This window comes from Drechmeria coniospora, chromosome 03, assembly GCF_001625195.1.
Source record: "Drechmeria coniospora strain ARSEF 6962 chromosome 03, whole genome shotgun sequence".
Taxonomy (NCBI): domain Eukaryota; kingdom Fungi; phylum Ascomycota; class Sordariomycetes; order Hypocreales; family Ophiocordycipitaceae; genus Drechmeria; species Drechmeria coniospora.
The window spans coordinates 896,159-922,442 of record NC_054391.1 but is presented as its reverse complement, the minus strand read 5'-3'; the positions used below and the strand labels follow the sequence as shown (position 1 = coordinate 922,442).

The 26,284-nt window shown below is 58.1% G+C and overlaps 7 protein-coding genes and 1 non-coding gene across 8 annotated transcripts; 4 read left to right on the top strand and 4 right to left on the bottom strand.

Annotated features, from left to right (window-relative positions):
• Positions 1–12: 12 nt before the first annotated feature.
• DCS_06114 (alpha subunit of casein kinase) lies at positions 13–1,419 on the top strand (the record flags this gene model as incomplete). The annotated part of the gene is made up of 6 exons (XM_040803405.1): positions 13–85; positions 156–197; positions 301–479; positions 558–752; positions 823–1,242; positions 1,306–1,419. 6 exons carry the CDS (start codon positions 13–15, stop codon positions 1,417–1,419), a joined length of 1,023 nt encoding a protein of 340 aa, XP_040653509.1.
• Positions 1,420–2,048: 629 nt separating this feature from the next.
• Positions 2,049–4,664, bottom strand: DCS_06113 (uncharacterized protein; the record flags this gene model as incomplete). The annotated part of the gene is made up of 1 exon (XM_040803404.1): positions 2,049–4,664. The coding sequence occupies one exon, from the start codon at positions 4,662–4,664 to the stop codon at positions 2,049–2,051; it is 2,616 nt and encodes an 871-aa protein (XP_040653508.1).
• Positions 4,665–5,351: 687 nt separating this feature from the next.
• DCS_06112 (Autophagy-related protein 6) lies at positions 5,352–6,881 on the top strand (the record flags this gene model as incomplete). The annotated part of the gene is made up of 2 exons (XM_040803403.1): positions 5,352–5,436; positions 5,491–6,881. 2 exons carry the CDS (start codon positions 5,352–5,354, stop codon positions 6,879–6,881), a joined length of 1,476 nt encoding a protein of 491 aa, XP_040653507.1.
• Positions 6,882–7,612: 731 nt separating this feature from the next.
• Positions 7,613–12,562, bottom strand: DCS_06111 (ABC transporter, transmembrane domain, type 1; the record flags this gene model as incomplete). Its single annotated transcript, XM_040803402.1, has 5 exons — positions 7,613–8,185; positions 8,261–9,486; positions 9,544–11,449; positions 11,521–12,171; positions 12,245–12,562. 5 exons carry the CDS (start codon positions 12,560–12,562, stop codon positions 7,613–7,615), a joined length of 4,674 nt encoding a protein of 1,557 aa, XP_040653506.1.
• Positions 12,563–16,595: 4,033 nt separating this feature from the next.
• On the top strand, positions 16,596–18,939 carry DCS_06110 (uncharacterized protein; the record flags this gene model as incomplete). The annotated part of the gene is made up of 2 exons (XM_040803401.1): positions 16,596–18,292; positions 18,348–18,939. The coding sequence occupies 2 exons, from the start codon at positions 16,596–16,598 to the stop codon at positions 18,937–18,939; spliced, it is 2,289 nt and encodes a 762-aa protein (XP_040653505.1).
• A 799-nt stretch (positions 18,940–19,738) lies between these two features.
• DCS_t76 lies at positions 19,739–19,810 on the bottom strand. The gene has a single exon. It is a non-coding gene; the product is annotated as a tRNA-Arg (tRNA).
• Positions 19,811–20,565: 755 nt separating this feature from the next.
• Positions 20,566–22,038, top strand: DCS_06109 (uncharacterized protein; the record flags this gene model as incomplete). Its single annotated transcript, XM_040803400.1, has 3 exons — positions 20,566–20,614; positions 20,756–21,247; positions 21,308–22,038. The coding sequence occupies 3 exons, from the start codon at positions 20,566–20,568 to the stop codon at positions 22,036–22,038; spliced, it is 1,272 nt and encodes a 423-aa protein (XP_040653504.1).
• Positions 22,039–22,443: 405 nt separating this feature from the next.
• Positions 22,444–24,922, bottom strand: DCS_06108 (uncharacterized protein; the record flags this gene model as incomplete). The annotated part of the gene is made up of 3 exons (XM_040803399.1): positions 22,444–22,525; positions 22,590–24,578; positions 24,633–24,922. 3 exons carry the CDS (start codon positions 24,920–24,922, stop codon positions 22,444–22,446), a joined length of 2,361 nt encoding a protein of 786 aa, XP_040653503.1.
• Positions 24,923–26,284: the final 1,362 nt, after the last annotated feature.

Here is a 26,284-nt window from a genome sequence, read left to right as displayed (position 1 = left end):
AAATCGCCCACCATGGCGCGCGTCTACGCAGATGTCAACCAGAACATGCCCCGCAGCTACTGGGACTACGACAGCGTCAACATCAGTGGGTCGACCGACTCTCGCGAGGCCTCTTCGCCGTCGCCTTCCTCCATCCGTCGCTGACCAGGACCTAGGCTGGGGCGTCCTCGAGAACTACGAGGTCGTCCGGAAGATTGGTATGCTGAGCTTCCCCGCCCCCCCCCCCCCCCCGCCTCTGCCTGCTGGCCCCCCCCTCGGCCAGCTCTGCATCGTGAACCAAGCTCATCACGGCTCCCGCAGGCCGTGGCAAATACTCGGAGGTTTTTGAAGGCATCAACGTGGTCAACTACCAGAAATGCGTCGTCAAGGTCCTCAAGCCCGTGAAGAAGAAGAAGATCAAGCGCGAGATCAAGATCCTGCAGAACCTTGCCGGCGGCCCCAATGTTGTCGCCCTCCTGGACGTTGTCAGAGACTCGCAGGTCCGTTTTTTCTCCCTTCCCTTCCGTCCCCGTCCCTTCCGTCCCCTTCTGACATCAACCGCCTCTGCCGCCGTCCAGAGCAAGACGCCCTCCCTCATCTTCGAGTACGTCAACAATACCGACTTCCGCAGCCTCTATCCCAAGTTCAACGACCTCGACGTGCGGTTCTACATCCATGAGCTACTCAAAGCCCTGGACTTTTGCCACAGCAAAGGCATTATGCACCGCGACGTCAAGCCTCATAACGTTATGATCGATCATGAGAACCGAAAGGTAAGCCGCCCCTCCCCACCCCGACGACACCTTTGCCTGTCCCATCCTACCTGCTAACTTTCCCTTGTAGTTGCGTCTGATTGACTGGGGCTTGGCTGAGTTCTACCACCCCGGAACCGAATACAATGTCCGCGTGGCGTCTCGATACTTTAAGGGCCCCGAGCTGCTGGTCGACTTCCAGGAGTATGACTACAGCCTGGACATGTGGAGCTTGGGCGCCATGTTCGCCTCGATGATTTTCCGCAAGGAGCCGTTCTTTCATGGGAACAGCAACTCGGACCAGCTCGTCAAAATCGCAAAGGTTCTAGGTACCGACGAACTCTTCGACTATCTCGACAAGTACGAAATCGAGCTGGATGCCCAGTACGACGACATACTAGGACGCTTCCAGAAGAAGCCCTGGCACGGCTTCGTCACGTCGGAGAACCAGCGCTTCGTTTCGAATGAAGCCATCGATTTCCTCGACAAGCTGTTGCGATACGACCACCAGGTTTGTGCACACACGAGTGGCCCGCCCATCATGCCTCGTCATGCCGGCTGACCACGTACGCAGGAGCGCCTTACTGCGAAGGAGGCACAGGCTCATCCGTACTTTGACCCTGTCCGCGACCCTGAAGTCTTCAAGCAAAACCTTTCCAACCCAAGCGGGACCTACAAGTCGGGATAAATGGCAAGCTGACGCTGCCGTGACTCGATCAACTCCGGCCTACGACATCCACACCGCCCGCGCTCCGATGATACCCTGCATCAGTCCTTCCCCTGCTCGCCCGCTTTCTTCTATTCAATTTTGGTAGGGTGCCCGCTCCAGGCAGGAGAAAAGAGGCTGGTCAATCTACCTTTCATGAGTGATAATGCATGTCGTTTCGGCGCAGTTCATTGGACGAGCAAAGGAAGATCGCTTCCTCGGGATATATCGCGTCTTGGCCCACTCGAGTGACACCGGTTGCCGTGACTGATTCCGAACCCATCCAGACCGTCGGCCTTGGTTTCTGGCCATTGCCAACCGACCAGCGGGGAGCAATTGATGATGGCTCTCCGGCAACGGGCACATGGATTCAACAAAGGGTGAGGAAAATAAAGATGCGAAGCGCCTCTTTGGGCGAGGATCACATGCTCCCATTGGTTATCCATCGGGCTATCGACATGGGGCGGAGGAGGGCGAGGAGGGGGAAAGGAGGGGGGAGGGAGCCAGTCCCTTTTGCGTGAGACAGTGTTGTAGCACCCGAGATATGTAAAAAAAACCCTTCTGTCGATCATCTTCTCTCGCCACCGTGACTCCTTCAGCCTGATGTTGGGCTACAAGCACGTAAAGCAAAAATCACGCCCGCATCTGTATCCGTTGATCCCGCACGACCGGATCGTGCCGCCTGGAGTCCTGATGACGCTCCCGGGACTCACTGCATCCGTAGGCCGCTTCTTGACGGGCGTGTGATAAATCTCGGTCGTGAGAGCACTCGATTTCCAAATCTTGCTGCTCCAGGGGGCGGCAGAGTCGCTTAAAAATGAAGTGGACAAGACGTCGGTGAGGCCGACCAGTTCGTCGAGGTCCCGCTCCTCGTCGGCACCGTCCACAGGAAGTGCCGGATCGGGCGAGAGAAGGGAGAGGATGGAGCGGCGGGAGGAGGGAGCCCGGGTGATGGGTATGCATCTGTGACCGGGCGTTTGGGGTTTGGATGGCGTACAAAGGGGCCTGCTGGGTGTCGGGCAGATGGGCGATGACGGCTTGGCCGTGGGCTTGCGGGGAGGAGCCTGGATCGGAGAAGTGGCCGGCTCCGGAGGCATTACACTCGTAGAGACGACTCTGCGTTGGCCCTTTTCTGTTTCATCCGATACTTGCGGTTCCTCTCTTGGGGCAACTTGCTCGGATACATTGCTCGATCCACCGTGTCTCGGTGCCCTCGAACCCGAAGACTTCTTGGATGGATGTGCAGATATCTCCATTCTTGGCCCTGGCTGCCGTCTGGTAGACTGAAGAAGGTCTCTTGAGAGGAATGCAGGAGCATCGTTGTTGGAAACTGTGGACTTGTTTTTCACTTCGTCCAGAAGTCTGCGTATTCGCTCTGTCTGCTCATTCTTCAACATGGTGACTCTCTTTTGAATTGCCGCTTCCGTTGTCGTTACACTCTTGCATACGGTAGCTCTTGGGGACACCAGCTGTTTATCGTCCACTGCCGCCTTCTCTGTTGCGATAGCGTCCTCACGTTCCGGGCTTGCGGCATGTGGTAAGGGTCTCTGAGCAATGCGATCCTTCGCCACTTTCCTGTCGGACGTTGATGTTTGTTTAAAAAATATAGGCATCTCATCATCGGAGAGTATATACGCCGAGTTCATCGTAGCCTGGCTAGCCGTTCCCACTTCTCTTCGGCCTCGGCCAGGGAGTAATTTTGACGTCGACACACCACTGTTGACTTTGGTGGAAGCATCTTGTGGCTCTGGTATTTCCTCTGTCTCTGGCGAGACAGAGTTATTTGAGGCCTCGTCGGCGGAATCAGCAACAAATTTCACTGCATCTTCGATGGCCATGTACTCGGCGAGACGCGAAGGATCCACGGCAGGAATTTGAACCTCCAATTTGTACTGCCGTCGTCTCCCGCCATGCGCGTGATTCCGTGGCCTCTTGTCCGGAAAGCGAGCTTGCTGTTCGGCATGCCTTGGTTGTTTTGCGGTCGAGTCGCCTTGGTCATCCGCTACAAACTCCACATGCTCCCTTGAAGTTATTGGTATATTGCCATTAGACGTCGACCGCTCGGACAGCAATTCTGTCGATCCCTTCTTAGTCTGCGTCGCAGCTTTCTCGTGCTGCTGCTGCTGAGGTGTGTGCGAAACAGATTTCGTCCTAGTCACGGGCCTTCCTCGCTTCCTCGGCTTCCGAGATGGTTCGCTGGATGGGGCGTCACCAGTTATCAATAATTCATCCTTGAGTCTCTCATGCGTCTCGCTAAGACTAGATCCCTGGTCGTGCCCAAAGTTCTTGCCCGCAAGAATGATATCGTCATCGACATCCTCATTAAGCCCCTTCGAAGCAGAGGGGGCGATATACTTCATCCGTCTAGTCCTCCTGGCGGGAGGCTGCCGCAGAGGTTGTATAGCGCCATCAGGTTCATTATCCTTAAATTGGTAGCTTGGTGCCCAGATGGAACTTCCGCCGTTGCGCTCGAGGAAATCGTACCGCTCGCCGGGTGTGGGAAGCAGCCTTGAAGGTCCCGGAAAGATATCCGGGGGTTCCAAAGGAGCCATATGGCTTCCGAAGAGACCCAAAGACCGCATGTCCAACGGCGAGATTCCCAAGGCCAGAGGTGACCCGCCAAATGAGAAGGGGGGCGTGAATGGTAGGTGACGTGTGCCAAGGAGCCCAGGGGCAATAGTCGTCGGAGGCAGTATAGGTGGTGCCTGCGGCCTGCGAAAGGCAACCAAGGATGTAGATGTCCGGCTAGGGGCGTGGCCGTGCAAGATTCGATCGTCCTCATCCTCCTGTTCCGCCTCCTGTTCCGCCGCCTCCTGTCCCGCCTTGTGGCATTGACCGGGACCCATGAGCAGGCCGTCTGGTTCGTCGTCGGTGAGTTCGTCAAGCAGGATTCCCTCGTCCTCCTCCGCTTCCTCATTCCCGTTTCGAAGCCCGACGTCTGTTTCGCTGCGCATGTTCTGGAGGTGGCCGTTGTTGACGACGATTTCGCCCGTCATCATGTCGATCTCGTCGCCTATGCCTTCGAAGTCGCGGCCGTATTTCTCGAAAATGTGTGCCATGGTCGATTGAAAGCGATTATCGGCGTATGCTCGATCGAGAGACAATTTGTATGCAGGATCTCGCCTGGCAAGAACCTCGTGCGGTTCGAATCCGAGCTCATCGTCCTCGGTGTCGGTCGAGTCCAAGGGCGACTTGCCATGTCGCCGTCGCTTCGGAGGCGGTTCCATGATGACAGACGGACCACCATGTATTAGGCGACAAGATCATGGTAACAAGAAAGAACTGCACGGGACGATATGGGACGGCATGTGATGGGATGGGATCGAGATGCCCGTAAATGATAAGAGTCGTCAGGGGATGCTGGTGCGAAATGGGAGGTGTAACAAAAATGGATTATTGGTTATGGTTGGTAGAGCAACAACAAATGGATCGGATCGTGGAACAAACACGACTTTCTATGGTGCAGACGCAACCGCGTAAATAGGTTTCCCGAAATGGATGGATACTTACGGAGTACTACTGTATGAAGTAATATTTTATTTCTACATCCGGCGACTCGACAAAAGTGACGATTCAGCTTTGGTGGTGCTGCTCGTACAAATTGAATCGACATTTTTGCCACCCCACCGTACCCCGCGCACGCGCTTGCAAAGGACAAGACAATCCGCCACTAAGACTAAGCCTATCTAGGTAGTACTTCGTCGTTCGGTCGTACTGTAGCTCATGACCTAATACCGTCCTCAGGCAACCATCCCATGGATGTCGTCACCTTCAACCTCGGGCTCACTTCGCCCTCGTAATCATTCTCGCCCTCGCCTTCTGCGCAGCGGTTCGTCATCTTTGCCATCCTTTCCTTGTCAGAGTGCCGTGTCCCTCACCATTCGCCTGACGAGTTCTCCGGCCACGTCGCCAGCATGCACTGCCAGAAGTGTCGCCAGCCACTCAGGCTGGACGGGTCTCTTGAGGACTTGAACCCGGCGGCGTACGACCTGCTTGTTTGTGAGTGGCTTCGCCGACACGATTCGTGAGAAAATCCCCAGCTAAGTTCCATAGCTGCGACGTCACCGCAGACGTCCAACAAGTCGCCCCAGCATCCGCCAGCAACGTCACAGCCGCAAGAACGGTCGAGAAGAGCATTGTACGACCAGGCATCCCACCATGCCGGTTCGCCGAGATTCAAACGCCAACATGGCAGCCAATCTCGCGACTCTGCCATGTCATTCATTTATCTCACCGAATCTCAAGTCGGCGGCCAATCCCAGCATCAAGCTTCGATCCGCAGTCAAGCGTCCACGCCGGGCCAACAACGGCGCTCTGGCTCGGGCAGGAAGAGCTCAGAGCTAGGGCAGGATGTACCCAAGGGAGACGAGATGCGGCGAATGGACAGGCTTTTTGAAATTTTATCCGCTCGATCTGACATCGATCACCCTGTTTGCATCGACTGCACCGAGTTGCTTCTGGACGGGTTCCAGAAGAAGCTGGATGTGGCTTCGAAGGAGAGGGACGCGTATGTGAAGCGGCTGCGATACGTGAAAGATGAGCAACCCAGTCAAGAGGAGGTGCAACGGCGACAGGAGGCGCTCCAAAAGGCCGAGAACGACAAGGCGGATGCGATTCGGGATCTTAAGCAGCTCGAGAGAGAAAAGGACGGGCTCGACGAGGAAATTTTGGCCTTGGAGGAGGAATCGAGGCTTCTGGATAAAGAGGAAGAGTCGTTTTGGAGGGCTCGAAACGCCTTCGCCACCCGCATGGCCGACTTTCAGGCCGAAAGGGACAGCGTCAACGCAAAGTACAGCCACGACTCGCAGCTGCTGGAGAAGCTGCAACGGTCGAACGTGTACAACGACACGTTTTGCATCAGCCACGATGGGAGCTTCGCGACCATCAACGGTCTACGACTCGGGAGGCTGTCGAGCAAGCCGGTGGATTGGTCCGAGATCAATGCCGCCTGGGGGCATGCCCTTCTGCTGCTCGTCACCGTCAGCGACAAGCTTGATTACAAGTTCAAGGGCTACGATCCCCAGCCGATGGGCAGCACATCCAAGATTGTCCGATATGACGGGTCCAGCCTCGCGTCAAGCCGCTCGGCATCTCGGGTCGTGCAGCCACCGCCCAAGAAGCACGTGCTCGAGCTCTACAGCTCCGGCGACATGCCGCTTGGCTTGACCTTTATGCACCGCAAGTTTGACAACGCCATGGTCGCCTTCCTCGAGCTCGTCCGGCAGCTGGGTGTGTTTGTGCAGGAGCAGACGGAGCCGACGGGCAATACTTTGCTGTTGCCGTACAAGATCGAGGGCGACAAGATAAGCGACGTGAGCATCAAGCTTGGCATTGCCCAGGATGACGGCTGGACAAAAGCGTGCAAGCTGACGCTCACTTGCTGCAAATTCCTCCTAGCTCATGCCAGTAACGTGAGCTCGACCGCGACAGATTCCACGTCATGACGAAGAAGGGGCTACTTGTTTTCGATCCGCGTTGGGGTGGGGGAAATCAAGCAACCGCCTTGATGAATATTCAGCCGTTGACTTGGCCACCAAGGATCGCGTGTTTCCTTCGGAGGCCGCTGCACGCCGTCTTGGCCCAGAACGAGTGAGGCAATACCTGAAGCTGCAAGGCGTGCTGAGAGCCAGCGTGGATGCTGCGTGGATGCACGACCTTTTACCGCCTTGTCTACTGACGTCCGCGGCACCCTCTACTTGCGCATCCCACTGTATGTGTGGATTGCTATGCTCGACGGCAGAGTCACACACACCAACTTTGCTGTCCGACTAGGTCAAGTAACGAATGCTATGTCAACGCGTCACTGCTAGCAACGCAAGAGGGATGTTGCGGCGTCCATGGACATCTGTCGCTACCAGTTCAGGTACGGGGCACATAAAGCTCGGAGGCCAGGCTGTTGATGCCATCACAGACAATGATTTCGCAGATACCGCCCGTTGCGAAATTCTACCGCCTGACATTTTCGGTAGCAGAATATGCATAGCAAACGAGCACAACAGCCTGTTCGCGCCCAACTGAACGTATGTTCTATTGCCACCCGAGGCATTCATTTGTCTATTCTAAGCTAGGTGGGATGCTGGCGTCATTCCTGATAATCGCAGACCCAAATGTCAATACCATACCAGCAAGTACCACTTTTCCCCGCCCTGCGGTCCCAAGGAGCCCTTTAAGAAACCTACGGATGATGGAGCACCGCCTGCTTGAGCTTCTCCAACTCGCCGCTGTGCTCGCACATGTCACGGAAAAGGCCGCCCTCCTTCTCCCACAGCTCGCGGGGCGTACCAAACTCGGCAACCCTTCCTTCGCTGAGGACGAGGATGCGGTCAAAGTCGGCAATGGTGCTGAGGCGATGAGCGATGACGAGCAGGGTGCTGTCGTTGAACTCCTCGCGGATGCTCCGCTGAATGAGCGCATCCGTCGCCATGTCTACCGCCGACGTGGCCTCGTCCAGAACCATAATCTTGGGGCGGGCGACGATGGCACGAGCGATGCAGAGAAGCTGGCGTTGGCCCTGCGACAAATTACCACCGGACTCCGAGATGCCGCTGCTGAGGTCACGGAAGATGTTGATGTTCTTTGGAACGATTGTGGAGCTGGGCGTAGAGTCGGATGCAACCTCATTTTCCGGTGTCGCAGGCTCGGAGTCGACAAGGTGGACGCGAGACAGGCAGTCGCGAAGCTCCTCGTCCGTGTGCTCGTGGAAAGGGTCCAGATTACTTCGGATGGTGCCCGAGAAGAGAACGGGATCCTGCGAGGGCGTCGTTAGTTCTCCCACTCGGAGACGTGGGGGGGGGGGGGGGGGGGGGGGTCAAGTGTTTCTTACCTGAGGAATGATGGCGAGGCGAGATCGCAAACTGTGCAGGTTTACCTTGGAAATGTCGAGCCCGTCGATGAATACCTGACCGGAGCGAGCCTCCAAGAATCGAAAGAGGGCCAATGTCAGTGACGATTTGCCAGCGCCCGTGCGCCCAATGACGCCAATCCTCTCGTTATTTCTGACATTGAACGACACTCCGTTCAACACCGGGGGAAGATGCGACGCGTACGCGGCCACCAGATCCTTCACCTCCACGTTGCCTGACGTTGGCCAGGCCGCGGGGGGCTCGGCTCCGGACTGGTCTTCGGTGTCCAGTTCCGTGTACTCTATCACACGCTCGGCAGCATTCATATCAAGCTCCAGGCTTGCGTAGCCGCGAACGGCCATGAGCATGTTGCCGGAGAAATCGAGAGCAAACGACAAGGTGAAGCCGGCCATGGCAGCGTCGACAAACGATGATCCCACGACAAGGACACCGACGAGGGTGGTGAAGAGAGTGCCGATGAGCGCCATGCGGAAGCCGAGCCAACGGTTCATCGTCCAATTGTACACGCTGAGGTTGTCCCAAATGTCCAGGGAACCATGCATGCGGTCGATGTAGACTTGGCCCTTCTGGAAGGCCCTGAGCGTCGACACGCCAGAGAGGGCAGCGTTGAAAAGCTCGAAGACGGGGGACTTGGCGGTGCTTTCGAGCCGCTTGATTGGTCTCGCACCATCCAAGAATCGCATGCCGACAAAGCCAGCAACGCATATCAGCACAAAGGCCAGCGGCAGGATGTACACCGAAACCAAGATGCCGGCGACGCAAACCCCCATGAGACCCAGGACGCGCCAGAACATGATGCCCATGTTCATGGTGAGGCGGTTGTCTATGGTGTCGAAATCGGCCGTCAGGCGGTTCAGGATACGTCCAACCGGGACTGTGTCGATCCACCGGAGCTTCGTGCGCAGCACGGTGAACAGAATCTTCTGGAAGAGCAACCTGCTGGCCTTGATGCTCATGACAAAGGTCCACAGGAAGCGCACCGTCCCGACGATGGCACTCGCCGCCGACAGGGCAACGTAAACACCCAGATAGAAGGAGAGAGGCTTGTGGTCCTGCGAAGAGACGGGGGTGACGGCAGCGGCATGGAGGGTGCTGTGCTGCAGAGAGATTCCGTACGCCATGCCGCCATCGCGAGCAGACACGTCCTGCTGGTCATCCGTCCAGATACGCAGCCACCAATTGCGGCCTGTCGTACGTTAGCATGGTCGACGGCCGAGCGCGTTTCGGAAGCTCGCTCGCATACCTAGGTTTCCCGCTTCGTAGGAAATGTAAAAGACGGCGCAAATCATCCAAAAGAACCAACCACCGCTGCTCTTCATGTACGTCGCGTACACATGCCTCTTCACCATGCCCTTGTGTCGCGTTTCGGCCTCGACAAACTTCTTTGCGCCTTTAGAAGGCACCTTTTGCAAGGTATTCCCCGTGTCCTCGGCATCGGCCGGCCGTACAATGGAGGATCCTTCCGAGTCCACGGCCGTCGCGCCGTCGGCCGCCTCGTCGGCCTGGATTTGAGCCGCGGTTTGTTCGTGACTCTTGATCCTCGCGAGCGTCCCATCTTCGGCAAGTTCAGACGTCAAGCCGGCGTGCAGCACAGTTCCCTCCCCGAGCTCAACAAGGTATTTGGCCTTTGCCGAGACCAGGGCAACGTGGTGGGTGACGAGAATGCGGGTCCTTCCGCGGCAGATGTCGCCGGCGATACACTTTTCGAAAATCTGACGGCCAACGTGGGCGTCGACGGCGCTGAAAATGTCGTCCATGACGAGGATCTCGGCTCTGGAGTAAATGGCACGGGCCAGGGTGACGCGCCACTTCTGGCCGCCGCTGAGGTTGATCCCGTTGGCGCCCAGCTCGGTTCCGTCCCCGTCGGCGAGGATCTCGAGGTCCTTCTTCAAAGCGCAGACACCGAGCACCTTGTTGTAGCGGTCTTCCAAGAAGGGCAGGCCAAAGAGAACATTGTCACGGAAAGAGGCGCACTCGAGCCAGGGGGTTTGGCTCACGTAGGCGATCGAGCCCGGCAGGATCCAGTTTCCGGGGTGCGCCTTGCCGTCATTCCTCTCCATCGGCGGCAAGGTTTCGGGTACGTAGACGGAACCCTCGAGGAGGTCTGCTTCGCCGAGGAGGGCGTTGAGGAGCAGACTCTTTCCGGTGCCCGTCTTGCCCGAGATGACGGACAGCTCCCCTCGCGGGAAGGACAGGTTGACGTTGTTCAGCATGAAGCGGTCTTCGTCCGGAACGTCGGCATCTACGGGCCAAGCAACGGTGGCGTTCTCAAAGGCGACGTCCGGGCCTTGCGACACGTATTTTCTCATCTCGGGGCCGTTGAGGTAGGTTTCGATCCTCTTGACGGAAACCAGGGTGTCCATGCCACCGGCGAGAAGCTCGGGAAGGGCCGACAGAGACACTTCCAAGCTCTTGAAGATGCCGACGCTAACGAAGGCGATGGAGGGCGAAAGAATGCCGTGCACGGCAGCGTAGACGGCAAGAGAGGAGGCGGCGAGGAGGATGGGGCTGGAGACCCAGCAGAAGAAGAGAAAGGTGTCGGCGGTGAAGACGCGTTTGATGGTGCGAAGCTCTTCCTCTCGCATGTCCAAAATCTTCTTCTCCCATTGGGATTCGATGGCGGAAAACTTGATCTGGCGCATGCCGAGCAGCGCTTCGTTGACGACGGCCAGCTTGTTGTCTCGATTCTTCATGAGATCGTCCTCGGCTTTCATGTACGTCTTGGAGACCCAGGCGTTGATGGGCAGGACGAGTGCCCAGGCAGTGATGCCGGCGGCGAAGGGTATCCAACCGATGAGCCTGATGAGAAAGCCAGAGTAAATGACGAGCTTGCCGACGCTGTTGACGATGAAAAATTGCATCATGGAAAAGTCGGCGATGTGCTTGGCATCGACGCCGACAAGGTTGACGATGGCCTGGCGTGATTTCAGAACGCTTGCCTCGTCGGTGGCGTTGAGAGCATGGCCTCCCTTGTCGTCGTCCTTTTTTTGTTTTCCATCCTCGGACGACTTGTCGTCCTTGTCCGTCTTTTCGGCGGACTTTACGTTTTTGCGCCTCAGCGACTTGCCAAAGACGAGGGCGGACAGCTGTCCGCGGATGGGTATGCACAATCTGGTGATGGAGTACCACATGACCCAGCCATCGATCCACTGCGTCCTGGCCGTCAGCGGTGCTGGTACGGCGTGGATGTGCGTCGGGAGAGCGGACGGCGGGGACTCACCTGCTCGGCCAAGGTAAACAAGCCCATGCATAATATTAGGATCCAAAGCTCCGACGTGGGCGTGTACACTTGGTCCTTCTTCTCGAGCTTCTGGACCAAACGAAGCATGGCCCAGAAGGGGCCGATGCCGAGGACGCAGCGGAACAGGGTGACGGCCCACTGAACGGCAAGGCGTCCGCCGTAGGCTCGAAGAAGGGAGCGCATCAGGCCCCCTTGATAATTGGCCTTTGTCCAGGCAGCGACCAGGTTCTCGGCCCTGATGTGGTGATCGGGCCTCGGGATGTTTTGCTCGTCCAGGTCGCCCCTCTCGCGGGCGAGCCTCAACAAGGCGCCGGCCCAGCTCCAGGTATACCTGCTGATGGCGGAGACAGTCCACTCCGGATCGACCTGCTCACCCTTGTAGAAGACATGGGGGCGTCGAGGCAGGGACAGGCTGGCGAAGAGCAGGGCGACGGCCAGGGCGACATGGCCGGCGCGAAGGAGGAGCGTCACATTGTCGGCCACGGGCACCCTGTCGTAGACGTGAACGGCCTGGAAGACGGAGACGACGACGGCGACGAGGGAGGAGAGGAAAGCCCAGAGGCCGAGGTCGTGGGACTTGACGGGCGAGTGATGGGCGGTGAGGAAGGCTGCCTGCAGGACAATGGCCGCCTACGGAGAGAGAAAGGGTCGATTAGTTCAGTGGACGGATGTGTGACGCCGCCGAGGGGGAAGGGAGGCCTACCCAGGTGGCGGCAAGAAGCCAGGTCTCGAGGAAGAGGTCATGCTGACGACGGTCGACGGTCGTGAGGACGGCAACGGTGGCGATGGAGAGAAAGGCCCCCGTGGCGAGGACGAGAACGGCAGCCTTGGGTCCTTTGTTGGAGAAGGCAGCAAGCGCCTCCGGGGTGCTCTTTCCGTCCTCGTCCTCGTAAAAATGATCCTTGACCGCCCGGCTTCGAAGCTGGTCAAGGATGGCGACGAGGCCGGGGAGAGTGGCGAGAGCGACGAGGACCAGAGCGGCGACCGAGGAGGGCAGCATCATGGGGTCGGTCATGGTCATGAAGGGCTCCAGCTGAGGAGGCTACGACGAGCTCTCGGCTCCGAGGAGCGGAAGGTGCCGGGGGCAGAGTACGCGTCACGCGTTGCTTCTCGATTCAAGGCAAAGACGGCCGAGGATGAAGCTGTCCCATCAAGGTGCCACCCGGTTCCGCGAGAAAGGGGGGGGGGGCAATCAAACGCAGGGTGCGAGCAACGATTCGGACGAGGCGAGTAGGAGGCGAGAGATTCGACAGGTCGCGGCCGAGGCTGGTGTTGGGCCAGACAACAGAAGCCCTATGTATATGTACTCTCCGCTCCGCTTGTCGAGTTCATCACTTCGTGCTGACAACCGATACGGCTAGGTGAACGGAGTACCTGCGCCGTGCAATGCGACGGAACGATGTACCAGTTGCATGGTACCGATACTCGCATTCCCGTCCTTGCAGCCTCGCAGGTGTGCATGCAAGAGGCGGGAGGCAACGGTCGACGGGGGGGGGGGGGGGACAGGATGGGAGTCATCGGGGAGATCCTTGCCTAGTGCCTCGAGTCGATGGGGGTCCTGCAGGGCCACCGCACGGCTCACCGACCAGCGACGGACAGAGGCCAGCTTCTCCGTCCCCTCCTCGAGGCTTCTGCCCTCGCCACGTACTGCGTGTGCCATCTACAAGCACTGGTACGGAGCACTGGTACAACCACATCCTCCAAGCCCTGCCGGCATCTCAGCGATGAAATGGCGCGGCTGCGTATCGCGTACTCGGGTAATTTGCCCACTGTGCAGACAAACGGATGATACTAAATACAAGCATTATTGTACAGCACTTGGTGAGTACAGGCAAGTATTACAGTGCGGAGGTGAGGATGATGTTGCACCAAACCAGCCACAAAAAATGGGCGCCACTGTCAATGTGGACTTGGTAGTGGTAGGTGCGATATGCGATAGATGAGCTATTGTTGGTGCCTAGTATAGGCACTACTGTACGGAGTAGACCAAGTAAATAAGGAGCACATGTACATTGTAAGGGTTGGAGGGCAAGAGGACGACGGATACGCAAGATAATTAGCACGCACCGGCTGATCTTTTTTCTCGACATTGTGGGGATGTGACAGTGAGACGCTGTGCCAATTTAGGCAGGAGTTTCGTCGAGGAGTCATGGTCCCGAAAAGGCAAAACCATGTCTTTCCTCACAGTCACCGTCACTCGGGCTCGTTCTCTCGGGACGCCCGTTGCTCGTTCTCGTCCGAGTACTTGGGTGTACAAGTACACGCACGTACTTTTGCACACTCCTACTCGTTGTAATATTCGTGCCCAAACACCTGCTGTTCAAGTTGTACAAGTGTCGCAGGTGCACATTGTTCGAGTACGGCCATGGAGGTAAGTGCTAACAATTACAGTATGTGCTCCCTGTTCCATATCCGTGCCTACATGTATCCCGTGCAGTAATTACTTGCTTACTGTACTTGCTACTGTTAGTAGGTACTTTGCAAACACCACAATTATTGCTGTGCATCACCCAGTAGGTGTACGGGGCAAGTACAGTACATGTACACTGTATCGCTCCGCCGTCTGTGCTTCCGTACCCCGTACTCTCCGTCCTCCCTGACATATTTCGCTCCGTACCCTGCAATACCAAGCCTCGACTGGCTTCGTTTGGCCAATCCATCAAACCAAGAGCCCCCATCTGACCGACAGTCGCTGACATCGGGGTGATCCACTCGCGAGTGGTGTCGAAATGGATGCCTGGTCATGAGCATGGCCAAATGAACCACGCACATACGGAGCACCGTTCCGTTGGAAGCGCAAGCAAGTACAGTACGCTTGTACTTATCTTGGTCGAGTATTCCCTTCGGTCACAGGTGCTGCGGCAGCAGAGCTCCAAGTTCCCTTTCTGGCATCGCGCGCAAGACGGTCATGACATGATGAGCTTCGGTCGGCGGTGCCAGAGATTTTTAAACGAGTCTGCAACGTCGCGGGCCGTGTCCAACTTTGTCCAGATTTCCGCTCATCGTAACACAGGACACGGCCAAATATGCCGACGGTCAGATTCAGACAGGAGGGCGCACATCATCACACCCAACTTCGTGAGCGCTCCGACAACGACACCATTTCGTCGTGGATGGGATGCGATTTGGCGGACTCAAAGTGCCCTAGACCGACATCACCCAGGGATTTTTTGCCGTCGACGAATTGTTGCATGGCAAGGTACTAGGCTGGATACGCATACTCGTCCGATTTGTTCTCGTCGGGAAGCAGGACGAGCACGGAGTGCCTGCATGTACCACCTATCGTAGGTACATTTAGGTACTACTTAGTCTTGGGGGACGGACTCGTGCGCGTCCCAACACTGCAGCCTACGAACCATTGATTACCCGCAGGCAAGATGGCGGGTGCTGATGACCGATCGCCTTTCTTTTGCCTGTACGATAATTGCCGACTTCAGCAGGGGGCAGGCATCAACATCCTGGCCACCACACGTCAGAAGGGTTGCCTGAAAGCCGACGGTGATGAATCATGAAGCATGAAGTGTTCTAGTAATACCTGCTTGCATCATGCGCGAGGACTGTACTCGCCCGTACCGCGAGGTAGGCCCTACTTGTATAGTACGGAGCAACGGTAGTGCTGATACTATACCTAGTACTTAGCAATGAATCCCCCCCCCCGGAGTACGGAGCACGATCGAATTGACAGGCTCGTTCGTTAGCAGGTACGAGCTGGCACGGAATCGATTCCATAAGAAAATTAGCATCGAACCAGGAGGGGGCCAGTCATACTAGGATGTGAAGAGGAAAATGGCGTCGATACTGCGCCGTACATCCGTGGGACCCTCTGCGCCAAGGACCTTGGGTACAAGCAATCAATATTGTACGAGGTGATGGAGGACCCGTCGACGTCCGAGGGAGCAACAGGTACTGTAATTATGTAATTACTAGGCGTACAGAGTGCAGAGTACCTACACAGTACGATACTACTAGTACCTAGTAGGCATAATTACAGTACGGAGTGCTGTGTGCCTAAGTACCTAGTACTTACTAACCACCAGGTACCTAGTACTTACTTTGCTTTCAGTACCTTTACGGAGTACTTGGCAATCTGCGGAGTATTTAAAGGTAAACCCATGGGCCAATCCCGCTGTGAGTTTGCATGCTGCAAGCAGTTGGGGACCAAGGCGTTTGCAAGTGCAGGTATCTACATGCACAAGGCATCATTGTACTGGTAATAAATAATAAGAACAACTCGAAATTCATTCATAATCCACCATTCCGCTGCATCTCTACATGTACTTGTACTTGTATCTACCCTCATGCACTGTAAGTACTGTAATTGTACACCTACGTACTACAGTCGTACGAGTGGGATACTTAGTAGGTACCTACCAAGTACCTTAGGTACCTACAGTTGCAGTATTCCGGATTCCTGGTTCCAGAGTGCCTAGGGTTGGTGGTCAATTCTTTACAGGCCCGTCTCCACCGGAAACCGAGCCCCCTACTCCCCGTACAGCACAACACCTGCAAGTGGTTGTGCTCCCAAATACAAGTACATGTACAGTACGGGTACCTTCCGAGTACCTGCGGCCACTACCGTAGCAACCGCCAGGCAGCAACCTCCCCCCAAACTCGCACCTGCAGCTTCGACCAGCTCCTACTTACTTACTTCGCGAGCCATCCGTCCCACAGGCTCTCGGCTCCGCGATCCATCAAACATCACCCCAGTCATCACCCCTGCCCGCTCTACGCACGGCAACGGGCTTGCCGAATAGGACCGTCCAGCAGCACCGCCAGAGAGGGCCGCCGAATACACAGGCCGTCGCGGCGGCAGAGCATCCTGCCCTGGCCACTCGTCGAGTACGGCGGGCACGAGAACGAGGACCGGCAACGTCGTGGCAAAGCCTGCTTCACTGCCCGGCAAGACACCCCTAGGCTTTTTCCTCGCAGGCGGCCTCCAATCTCAGCCTGCGGCGAAATCGGTCTCGCCTTCGTCCCCCCCCCCCCCCTCGTCCTGACCGCCTCTCACCCATGCAGCCCGATAGACCCTTCCCGGAGCCGATAGCACCGTCACGATGAAGGCCACGCCTCTCATCATCAATTGGCACGATCAAAATGCCCCCGTCTACTCTGCCCACTTCGAGCCCGGTGGCAAGGGCCGCCTCGCCACGGCGGGCGGAGACAATCACGTCCGCCTCTGGAAAGTGGACTGTGACGGCCCTGACCGCAAGGTCGACTATCTCTCCACCCTCTCCAAGCACAACCAGGCCGTCAATGTCGTCCGCTGGGCGCCAAAAGGTACGCCGTCCGAGCCGTCCCCCTCCGTGCTCGTCCGTCCTCGAGACTCTGTCGATGCTGACGGTGACCGCACCACGCTAGGCGAAACGCTCGCCTCGGCCGGCGACGACGGCAACGTCATCCTCTGGGTTCCCAGCGAGATGGCTTCCGCCGCCTTTGGGTCCGATGCCCAGGACGACAAGGAGGCTTGGAGGGTGAAGCACATGTGTCGTTCCAGCGGCGCCGAAATTTACGACTTGGCCTGGTCCCCCGACGCCGTCTACTTCATCATCGGCAGCATGGACAACATTGCCCGCATTTACAGCGCCAACACCGGTCAGCAGGAATGCCCGCCTCGCCTCGCCGATCGTGCTGACAGCTCCGTCGCAGGTACCCTTGTTCGACAGATCGCGGAGCATAGCCACTACGTCCAAGGCGTCGCCTGGGATCCGCTAAACGAGTTCATCGCCACCCAGTCCTCGGATCGATCGGTTCACATATACTCGCTCAAGACCAAGGATGGCCAGTACACGCTGAGCCAGGACGACAAACCTCCGAGGCTGGCCAGCCATACCAAGGCAGACCTTCCTCCTCGACGCATCTCCTCCAGCAGCCCGGCGCCCCCGGACTTTGGCCATCGCGCCCAGCTCTCGGTGGTGGACTCGAACGCCTCGGTCGGCTCCCCCGCCCCTTCGGCCCCGGGCACCCCAACCTCATCCGCCTTGCCGATGCAGCCGCCAAGCGTCGTCAGCCACAGCCGTCGGTCGTCCTTTTCCTCTCGCCGCTCCGCCTCGCCCGCGCCGTCGATGCCGCTCCCGGCCGTCATGCCGATGGAGGCCTCGCCGAAGCCTCATTCGGTCGCCGCGAGCCTTGGCTTGAGCGTCAAGAACGCCAGTCTCTACGCCAACGAGACTCTGACCTCCTTCTTCCGCCGCCTCACCTTCACCCCCGACGGCAGCCTGCTCCTCACGCCGTCGGGCCAGTATCAGACGCAGCATCAGACGGACAAGGAAGCCAAGCCAACCTTTGAGGTCATCAACACCGTCTACATTTACACCCGTGGCGGCATCAACAAGCCACCCGTCGCTCATCTCCCCGGCCACAAGAAGCCGTCCGTCGTCGTCAAGTGTTCGCCTGTCATCTATACCCTTCGTCAATCGTCGCCGTCCACAAAGCACATCACCATCGACACCTCCTCGTCGGAGGAACCGCTCGCCTCCCTACCGGATCCCATCTCCAAACCAGCCTCGGCGACGTCGGTGATGGATCCCCCGCCGCCGCCAGCAAACGTCGCCTCGGATTCCGCCTCGAATTCGTCGAAGCCCTCGGAGATGGACGCTTCCACGCCGGGGCCTAAGCCTGCATTTTCGTTGCCGTACCGGATGGTCTACGCCGTCGCCACGCAGGATACCGTTCTCTTGTACGACACGCAGCAAAAATCCCCCATCTGCATCGTCAGCAACCTGCATTGCGCGACATTTACCGACCTCGCTTGGTACTCCTCCCTCCTCCCTCAAGTATGTTGGACGTGCGACTAATTCTGTTTACAGGGCGAGCGACGGCCTCACCCTCGTCGTCTCCTCTTCCGACGGCTTCTGCTCGACCCTGTCTTTTGCCGCCGGTGAGCTGGGCGAGGTGTACAAGGGAGAAACGGGACCGCCAAAGAGTCTGGTGGCGGCCGGTGCGACGATGGGAACGTCGAGCCAGAACACGCCGGCACCGACGCCGACGGGCAGCTTTGCACCCCCGTCACCTTTCCGCAACGGCTCGCATCATCAGCACCGAAACTCGGCCGGCTCCTTCACGGCTCCGTCGCCGCCTGCGACAGCTTCCGTTGCCGCACAGCGTCCCTCGTCGCCGACGAGATCGAACTCGACGTCGTCGGTTGCGACGCAGTCGTCGTCGGTCCCTACCGGCGTCGTGACGAACCCCTCCCTCATCGTGGGCAACCTCCCGACGCTCACGGCGGGGAGCGGCAAGGCGGGCGGCGTCCCGATGACGACACCGCCGGAGACGCCTCGGAGCGCGGCTGGCAGCGTCGTCGGCACGAAGAGGGACACGGCCGAGAGTGAAAGGGAAGAGGGCAAGGAGCCGAAGAAGAGGCGAGTCGCGCCAACACCCGTCGAGTCGAATAAAGGCTAGGCGGGCTCGCGGTCTCGAGATGGCGTGCATCGACGGCGAAATGGACACGCGCACGACCCAGCAGCAGTTGAGGTACGACGAAAAACGAATGTGTGCAATCCGCCGCGCAGGCGCACGCACGCCGGCGGAGCTGCCGAGGCATTGTAAAAGGCATGGGATCTGGCGTCAAGGGGTCTGAGCTCAAGGGGGGTGCGACACATCGGCCAACCCGGGACTGGACCGGATTTTTTCCCCCAAGGATGGACGCCTGATGGGTACCAGATGAGGATTCACGAGACTGGCCAACAAGATGGACGAATTCACCGACGACTGAGGAGCGCTGTGCAGTCATTCATCGTTCGGGTAGCAAGGAAGGCATCAATCCGGACCACTACGAGCGCCCAGCCACGCACGCCTGCGAACGAGATGTCGCCTCCTCTGCGTCGTAAATGTCTTTTCTACTTGCACCCATGGTCCAGATGACAAAGGTAAAATAGGAAGCGGGTGTAGGCAGCATTCTCATTTGCTACCTGCTCCAGCTCTACCCGTTGTACGCACAGAAGCAACGCCGCTACTGAGTTGGGAGGATAATGAAATAACATACTTGGCAATAGTTTCTTGCCCAATTGCGACTTTGCGTCATCGACATGGGTGTAGTAGGTATGCATGCATGTATGTATGTATGTATGTATATATGTATGTATGTATGACCTGACCAGATGTGTTTCTGAGGTGAAGGATGGATGAATGAAGAATGAATGCGCTTTCGGACGCAGAGGGAAACGAAACAAAAAGATCATCCATGAGAGGCCAAAAAGAAAGGTCACGGTGGGGGTCGAACCCACGATCTCCTGATTCGTAGTCAGACGCCTTGCCATTGGGCCACGCGACCGTTTGATAGATCAATGCATGATTGACCCGCTGAGCATCTCGAATGCTCTTGCTTGAGGATGTCGTCGTTAAAGGTACTTATAAATGTCAAATAGTTGCTAGCCGCTGGTGCTGTCATCACCACAGTGATACGACGCCATTGACACCAATTTGCCACCACCCTTTCCACCCTTTCCACCGTCCCATTCAGAGACGGCTGGATGAAAATGAACAGTCTCCGTCACAGAGATTTCTTCTCGCGTCCGCAGTCTTTTGGGGATTTTGGGGGGATTTTTACCATGAAAAAAGTTGGCAAGTGTGCTGGTAGGACCGGCGATGATATATCAAGGTCGATTAGGTGAGACCGGCCGAAAGTGCCGAGGCACATGCCTAACCCAAACGGCTCCACAATCGTTCCATCCATCTCCAAAACCGTTTGCCGTTCTTCATTTGCTCACCAAAACGTCCCCATCTCCAGCCTCTGCATCCTCCCCTCCGTCACCCAAGCAGCCTTTTCGTCGGCCCTTTCTCCCCTTTCCCGCTCGCCGCTACCATCGAAACACAGCGGAAGGAGGCGGCTTGTTGTGCTTGCATCTCGTCGAGCCATCACATTTCGTGCTTCGTGCACCGTCGGCTCGCTGGTCGCCTTCTTCCTCCGGATCATCAATCGACGTCACCGGCCTCCCATTTCCCTCCGTCCACGCCCACCTAGGCGCACGCAACACAGCGGAGACGTTTGTCTCTTGGGTGCTGTGTAGCCTCGCGCTCTCTGCGATCATGGCATCGCCACCCAAGCCCTGGGAGCGACCCGGCCAGGCGCCCTCCGGTATGCTGTTTTGACTCTACTCCTCCATCACTTCTCTCTCCTTCTCCTCCCCTCCCCTCCCCTCCCCTCCTGCCATCAACCGTCATCAACCGTCATCAACCGTCCGATTCCCTTCGGATTCTGATAAAAAAATTTGTTTAGTCTCCATCGGCGCGTCGCCTGCGCCTTCGCCTTCGGTCGCTCCCACAGCCGCGACACCATCCTCCTCCGCCGCGCCTCCCATCCCTGAACTTCCTGCCTCGCTCGCCTCCTCCGTCAACCAGAACGCCGCCGCCTACAGCAGGGTTGGCGTCGGTGCCTCCCCCTACGGTTCCTATGGCGGCGCGTACTCGTCCCCTTACTCGAGCCCCTACTCTCGTCTCGGCGGCATGGGAGGGTATGGGGGCGGCATGTACGGCGGCGGCATGGGTGGTGGCATGTACGGCGGCATGGGAGGATACGGCGGCGGCATGTACGGCGGCATGTACGGCGGCATGGGGGGCATGCCCGGAAACGACCCCAACAGCCTGACGAACCGCTTCAACAACAGCACGGCCGCCACCTTCCAGATGCTCGAGGGCATCGTCACCGCCTTTGGCGGGTTTGCCCAGATGCTCGAGAGCACGTACATGGCGACGCATTCCAGCTTCTTCGGTTCGTCAAACCCCCCTCTCCCTGTGCCGCACAGTAGGTGCTGTGCTGACCTCGAAGCAGCCATGATCTCTGTCGCCGAACAGTTTGGCAACTTGCGCGACACGCTCGGCTCCATCCTCGGCATCTTCACCCTCATCCGCTGGATTCGAACGCTCATCGCGAAAATCACCGGTCGCCCGCCCCCGGCCGATGCCATGGCCCTGACGCCCGCCGCCTTTGCCCGCTTTGAGGGCCGCACAGGTCCCGACGGCACGCCGGGACCTCCGAAAGCCAGCCGCAAGCCTCTTCTCTTCTTCGTCGCCGCCGCCTTCGGCCTTCCCTACCTCATGTCCAAGATCATCCGCAGCCTCGCCGCCTCCCACGAGGAGGAGGAGAGGCGCCTCCAGCAGCTGGCCCTCGAGTCGCAGCAACCCATCGACCCCGCCCAGCTCGAGTTCTGCCGTCTGCTCTTCGACTTCCTCCCCCAGAAGGCGAACAACGCGGAGATGGGCATGGAGCTGGAAGCCCGCAAGGGCGATCTCGTCGCCGTCCTGAGCAAGAACGACCCCGCCGGCCAACCAAGCGAATGGTGGCAGTGCCGCTCGCGAGACGGCCGCCAGGGCTATCTTCCTTCCACCTATCTCGAGGTGCTGAAGCGTCCAGGTCAGGAAGTCAAGGCCATCAAAGCGCCGGCGACGGTGAGCGAGGCCAGCTACGCCAGCTCGACGACGAGCACCGTCGAGAAGCCCGAGGACGGCAAGAAGGAGTACGTCAGCGCCGATGGCATGCAGCGGAGTCACTTTTACTCATGACGAGCCCTTTGATTTGCCACCGTCGATGGAACGAAGCATGTACGACTACGACCCTGTTTTGGTGTGCTTGCCGGGATGATGATGGGCCCAGGTGTACGACAAAGAGTACACTTTGCACCCAATGGAGCGCATACGAGCGTTTACGTTTTTGTTTTGTATTGTCGCTTCATGCCAAAAATCGAGGCAAACTTTCCAGTCCTCTCTTGCTTGGAGTCCGTGCCCAGAGCGAGCCTGCCAACCTGCAGGCTCGGCATGGAAATGGACGGTAGGCATCATGTTGAATATAGCAAACGGCTTGGCTCCTGTCGCGCCAGCAAAATCATGACGGCCCCCGTTCTCTCCACATGCATCATCGTCATCCACTCGCGCCTCGTCGTCTCGTCGGCGTCAACCGTGCATGTCCCCTCAGCCCTCGGCCTCGTAGGCGTTGGACTTGTGTTTGGGAATGAACTGAAAGGTCGGGTGGACGGGCCCGAGGAACATCTCGCTGCAGCGGGTCAGCGCACGTACCGTGAGATGGGTAGGATGCAGGAGAAGGGAAGCCGGCGCACCTGATCTTGATCCAGTCCTTGTAGTTGGTCGACGCCATCAGCGTCTCCATCTCGTCACGCCCCTTGTAGGCGGGTGGCCTGTCGTTGAGGTTCGGCGGTAGATGCTCGAGCAGGCCGATGGGCACGTATCGATGGGTGAAGCTCATCCACTCGAGCAGGAAGCGCCTGGTGAAGCCGATGCCGAGCTCGTCGGTGCCCCAGGCCTCGAGGCCGTAGCGCACAAACTTTTCAATGTACGTCAGGCGCTCGCTCGACGACTTGTCGAGGTACTGGCCCTTTTCGATCTCCTCAAAGATCCACGGCTTGATGAGGGCGCCGCGGCCGATCATGACGCTGTCGACGCGCGCCTTCTCGACGTTCTCAAAGTAGTCGTGGTGCGAGTAGCAGTCGCCGTTGCCGAGAAAGTACATGCGCCCGTCCTTGGCGTTGGGGAGGGTGCTCTCGTCCGGCTCGGCGACGGTGTCCGTCAGCGCGCTCTTCTGCTCGTTGTACTGCTTGATGAGCGCCGCGCACTCGCCGATGTAGCCCCAGTCGGCTCTCTTGGTGTACCGCTGCTCGCGGCTGCGGCCGTGGAGGGTGACGGCGGCGCAGCCGGGGGCGCCGAGACGGGCGCGATGCTCGCGGCCTCCAAAGGCGAGGCGGCCAATGAGCTGGGCCGCGACGGGCCGGTTGTTCTTCACGCCCGTGCGTATCTTGGCCGTGATGGGAATCTCGCCCGAGGTTGCGTTCATGCCGCGGATCATGCGCTCCAGCTTGCTCGGCGCGTCCAGCAGGCCGGAGCCGCCGCCGGACTTGAAGACCATGTCGATGGGGCAGCCGCAGTTGAGGTCGATGAGGCGGAGGTGCGGGCAGAGCCGGTTCAGGATGTCGGCCGCCTTGGTGACCAGCCAGGGCTGGTTGCCGGATATCTGGGCGCCGAACTTGATGTCCTTGGAGTTGTCGTAGTCGTCGAAGACGAACGTCTTGCCGACCGGCGCGAACTTGGGCGGCGAAATCTCCGACTCGTGCGCCTTCATGAGGGTCCAGTCGGCCTTGGAGCCTTGCAGAAGCGGCATGCCCATGGCCATCTCCGAGTAGGTGAGCTGGCAGCCCAGCTCGACGCAGAGCCGACGGAACGGAAGGTTGCCCTGCGTCGTCAGGGGGGCGAGGGTCGGCGTCTCGGGGCCGAAGTAGAGTCGCCGTTTCTCCGAAGGCTTGAAGGGCGGGTCGACGTAGCGGGCGCGGAGGTCATCGATGCCTTCGGCGGACTGGTCCTTGCGGCGGTGGAAAAACTCCTGGTTGATGTCGGATTCCCCGTTCATCCACTTGATGTACTCGTCGGCTTTGGCGTAGTCGATTCGCTTGCGGCTCAGGTCCATCTTGTCGCTCATGCTGACAATGTTGACGATGCCCGCCCGTCGCTCCGCGTGGTCGTCCTGCTTCGCTCCATTCCCCTCGGCGGCACCGCCGGCGTCGACGCTCCCGCCCTTTGCCCCATCCTCGTCGGCTGGTTTCTCCGCCGTCTTGTCGACCAAGACGAGCTCCTTGCGTCCGTCTTGACGCTCGACCTCGGCCATGTGACTGTTGAGAAAGCGGCACTTCCATCCCGAGGGGCAGGAGCCAAACTTTTCAAAGATGGGGCACACGCCGCCAAGGGTCTCGATGTCGCCGCGGCGGCCGTCCTGCAGATACTTTCGTATGTCGTGAGAGAGCTTGCAGCGATCGCCGAACTTGCATTCGCGGGGGGAGAACTCGGGGTACAAGGCTCTGCTGTTGCAGAGGGGGGCGGCATCCTCGAACTTGCCAAATGTGCGCTCCGTGTTCTGCCCCTTCTTCTTCTTGTCCTTTCTGTCCTTCCTCCCCTTTCCTCGGCCGCCGGCGTCCCGGTCATCCCTGTCTCTGTCGTCTCTCCGGGTGGCATTGTCGCCGTTTCCTCGGCCCTCGGCTTCATCGTCGTCCATGACATCGGACGATGCGTTGTTCCTGAGGGTGGACACGTCGATGAGAAACCTGTGCCGAGTTAGCAAGGCCGGAGAGGGAGTTGGTCCTGGCGTTATGCCTCACTCCTTCTTCACAGGAGCCATGCCTGCTCGGCGATCTCCACTGCCGTTGGCATTGGTCTCCTTGGCGCCCTCGCCATCGTCGGGCACACCGGTTTCGGGGATGGCCTTGTCGTCGATTTTTGAATCTGCCGGCTCGGCTGCAGGATCCATCTTAAGGCGCTTGGCAGCTCGTTCCTCGGAATCTCCCTCCACAGCCGGGGCAATGGCCATGCTGGCTGCATCCTGTACGGCTTCAACACGCTCCATGTCGGGTTGAGCGACGGTGCTGCCGATATCGGATTCGCCAGCCATGACGGCTCGAGAATCAAGAAGTTTGGCTATCACTGGACGTCTCCGTCTTGAGCTTTACGGGTGGGCGTGGCGCGGCCCGTTGAAGTGAATCGGAGAGCGAATGCACAAGGCAATCGAGAGGACGTATGAGAAAGCCAAGGAGGAAGCAGTGGTGCGTTGGGAGAGTTGGGATGAGGATGGATGCGGAAGCAAAAAATTTCGTCGGTGACTTGCCGTTGCGAGGCTCGCCATGGGCCTACGTACAGTACTGTATGTACAGTAGGCCTAGCACCATGGCGCGATACGCTACAGGCGGACGGAGCCGCTGCCACGGATGCAAGGCTACCGCTACCACACGAGTATGCACGTCTTTACAGCTTGGACTGGATAGCATTAGGATATGTGGCCTTTTATTTCCATCATGGCAAACCCGGAAACGCAATAGATGGAGAGGGGAGATGGAAAGGGGCAGCTTGTGAGGGCGTTTGTGTGATACAGGGCCTCGGGCCTAGAACGGCGGGGGTTGTTGGCGGATATTACTCGCTATTCAGCACCTTGGACACTAAAATCAGGTAAAATACAGGTACAAGTTCTCCCGGCTACGGGTGGGTTGTGGTGCCGCCAACAACCACAGTACAGTGCAGTACTGCGACTATTCAGTGCCTTGGACACTAAAATCAGGTAAAATACAGGTACAAGTTCTCCTGGCTACGGGTAGGTTGTGGTGCCGCCAACAACCACAGCACAGTGCAGTACTGCGACTATATGACACCTAACCACGACCACGACCACGACCACGACCACGACGACATTCTTATATACGGTAAATCCGAATGCGCGGGAAACTGTTTCCTGTATTCACCATCCCGAGCCCATGGCATTTGTCCCACCGTGTCCTTGTTTCTTTTTTCTTTTTTCTTCTTTTTTTTTAACATTAATGTACGATGCATCGATGATGATGCTGCATCGTCTACAGAGTATTTTTGGATTCACAGTGGTATGGTTCAGGCAAGATATTGGCAATCGCTGCTGACTGTTTCTGCCCATGTATTTGTTCACGGGCAGCATAGGTCATGTCTCTTGCTGCAGGGGCCCAAAAATGAACACAAAGAGCTCCTCGTTCATCAGTAAATCAAATGGGAGGGACGTTGGGTCTCGTGCACAAAGGCAACATATGGCATAGTTGATATAGGGTAGCTCGTGTGCACTGGCCATGCGTGCACGGGTGGGGTTCTGGAAGCTACCATGATCCATCATCCATCGACTTCACTTCACTCCCTACTCCCTGTCGTTCCAACATCCGACAACAGTTCAGGTTTTCCCGTCTCTCGCCGCCATCGACCAGGAACGGACTGCACGGCTGCCATCGGATTCTGCTGCCGG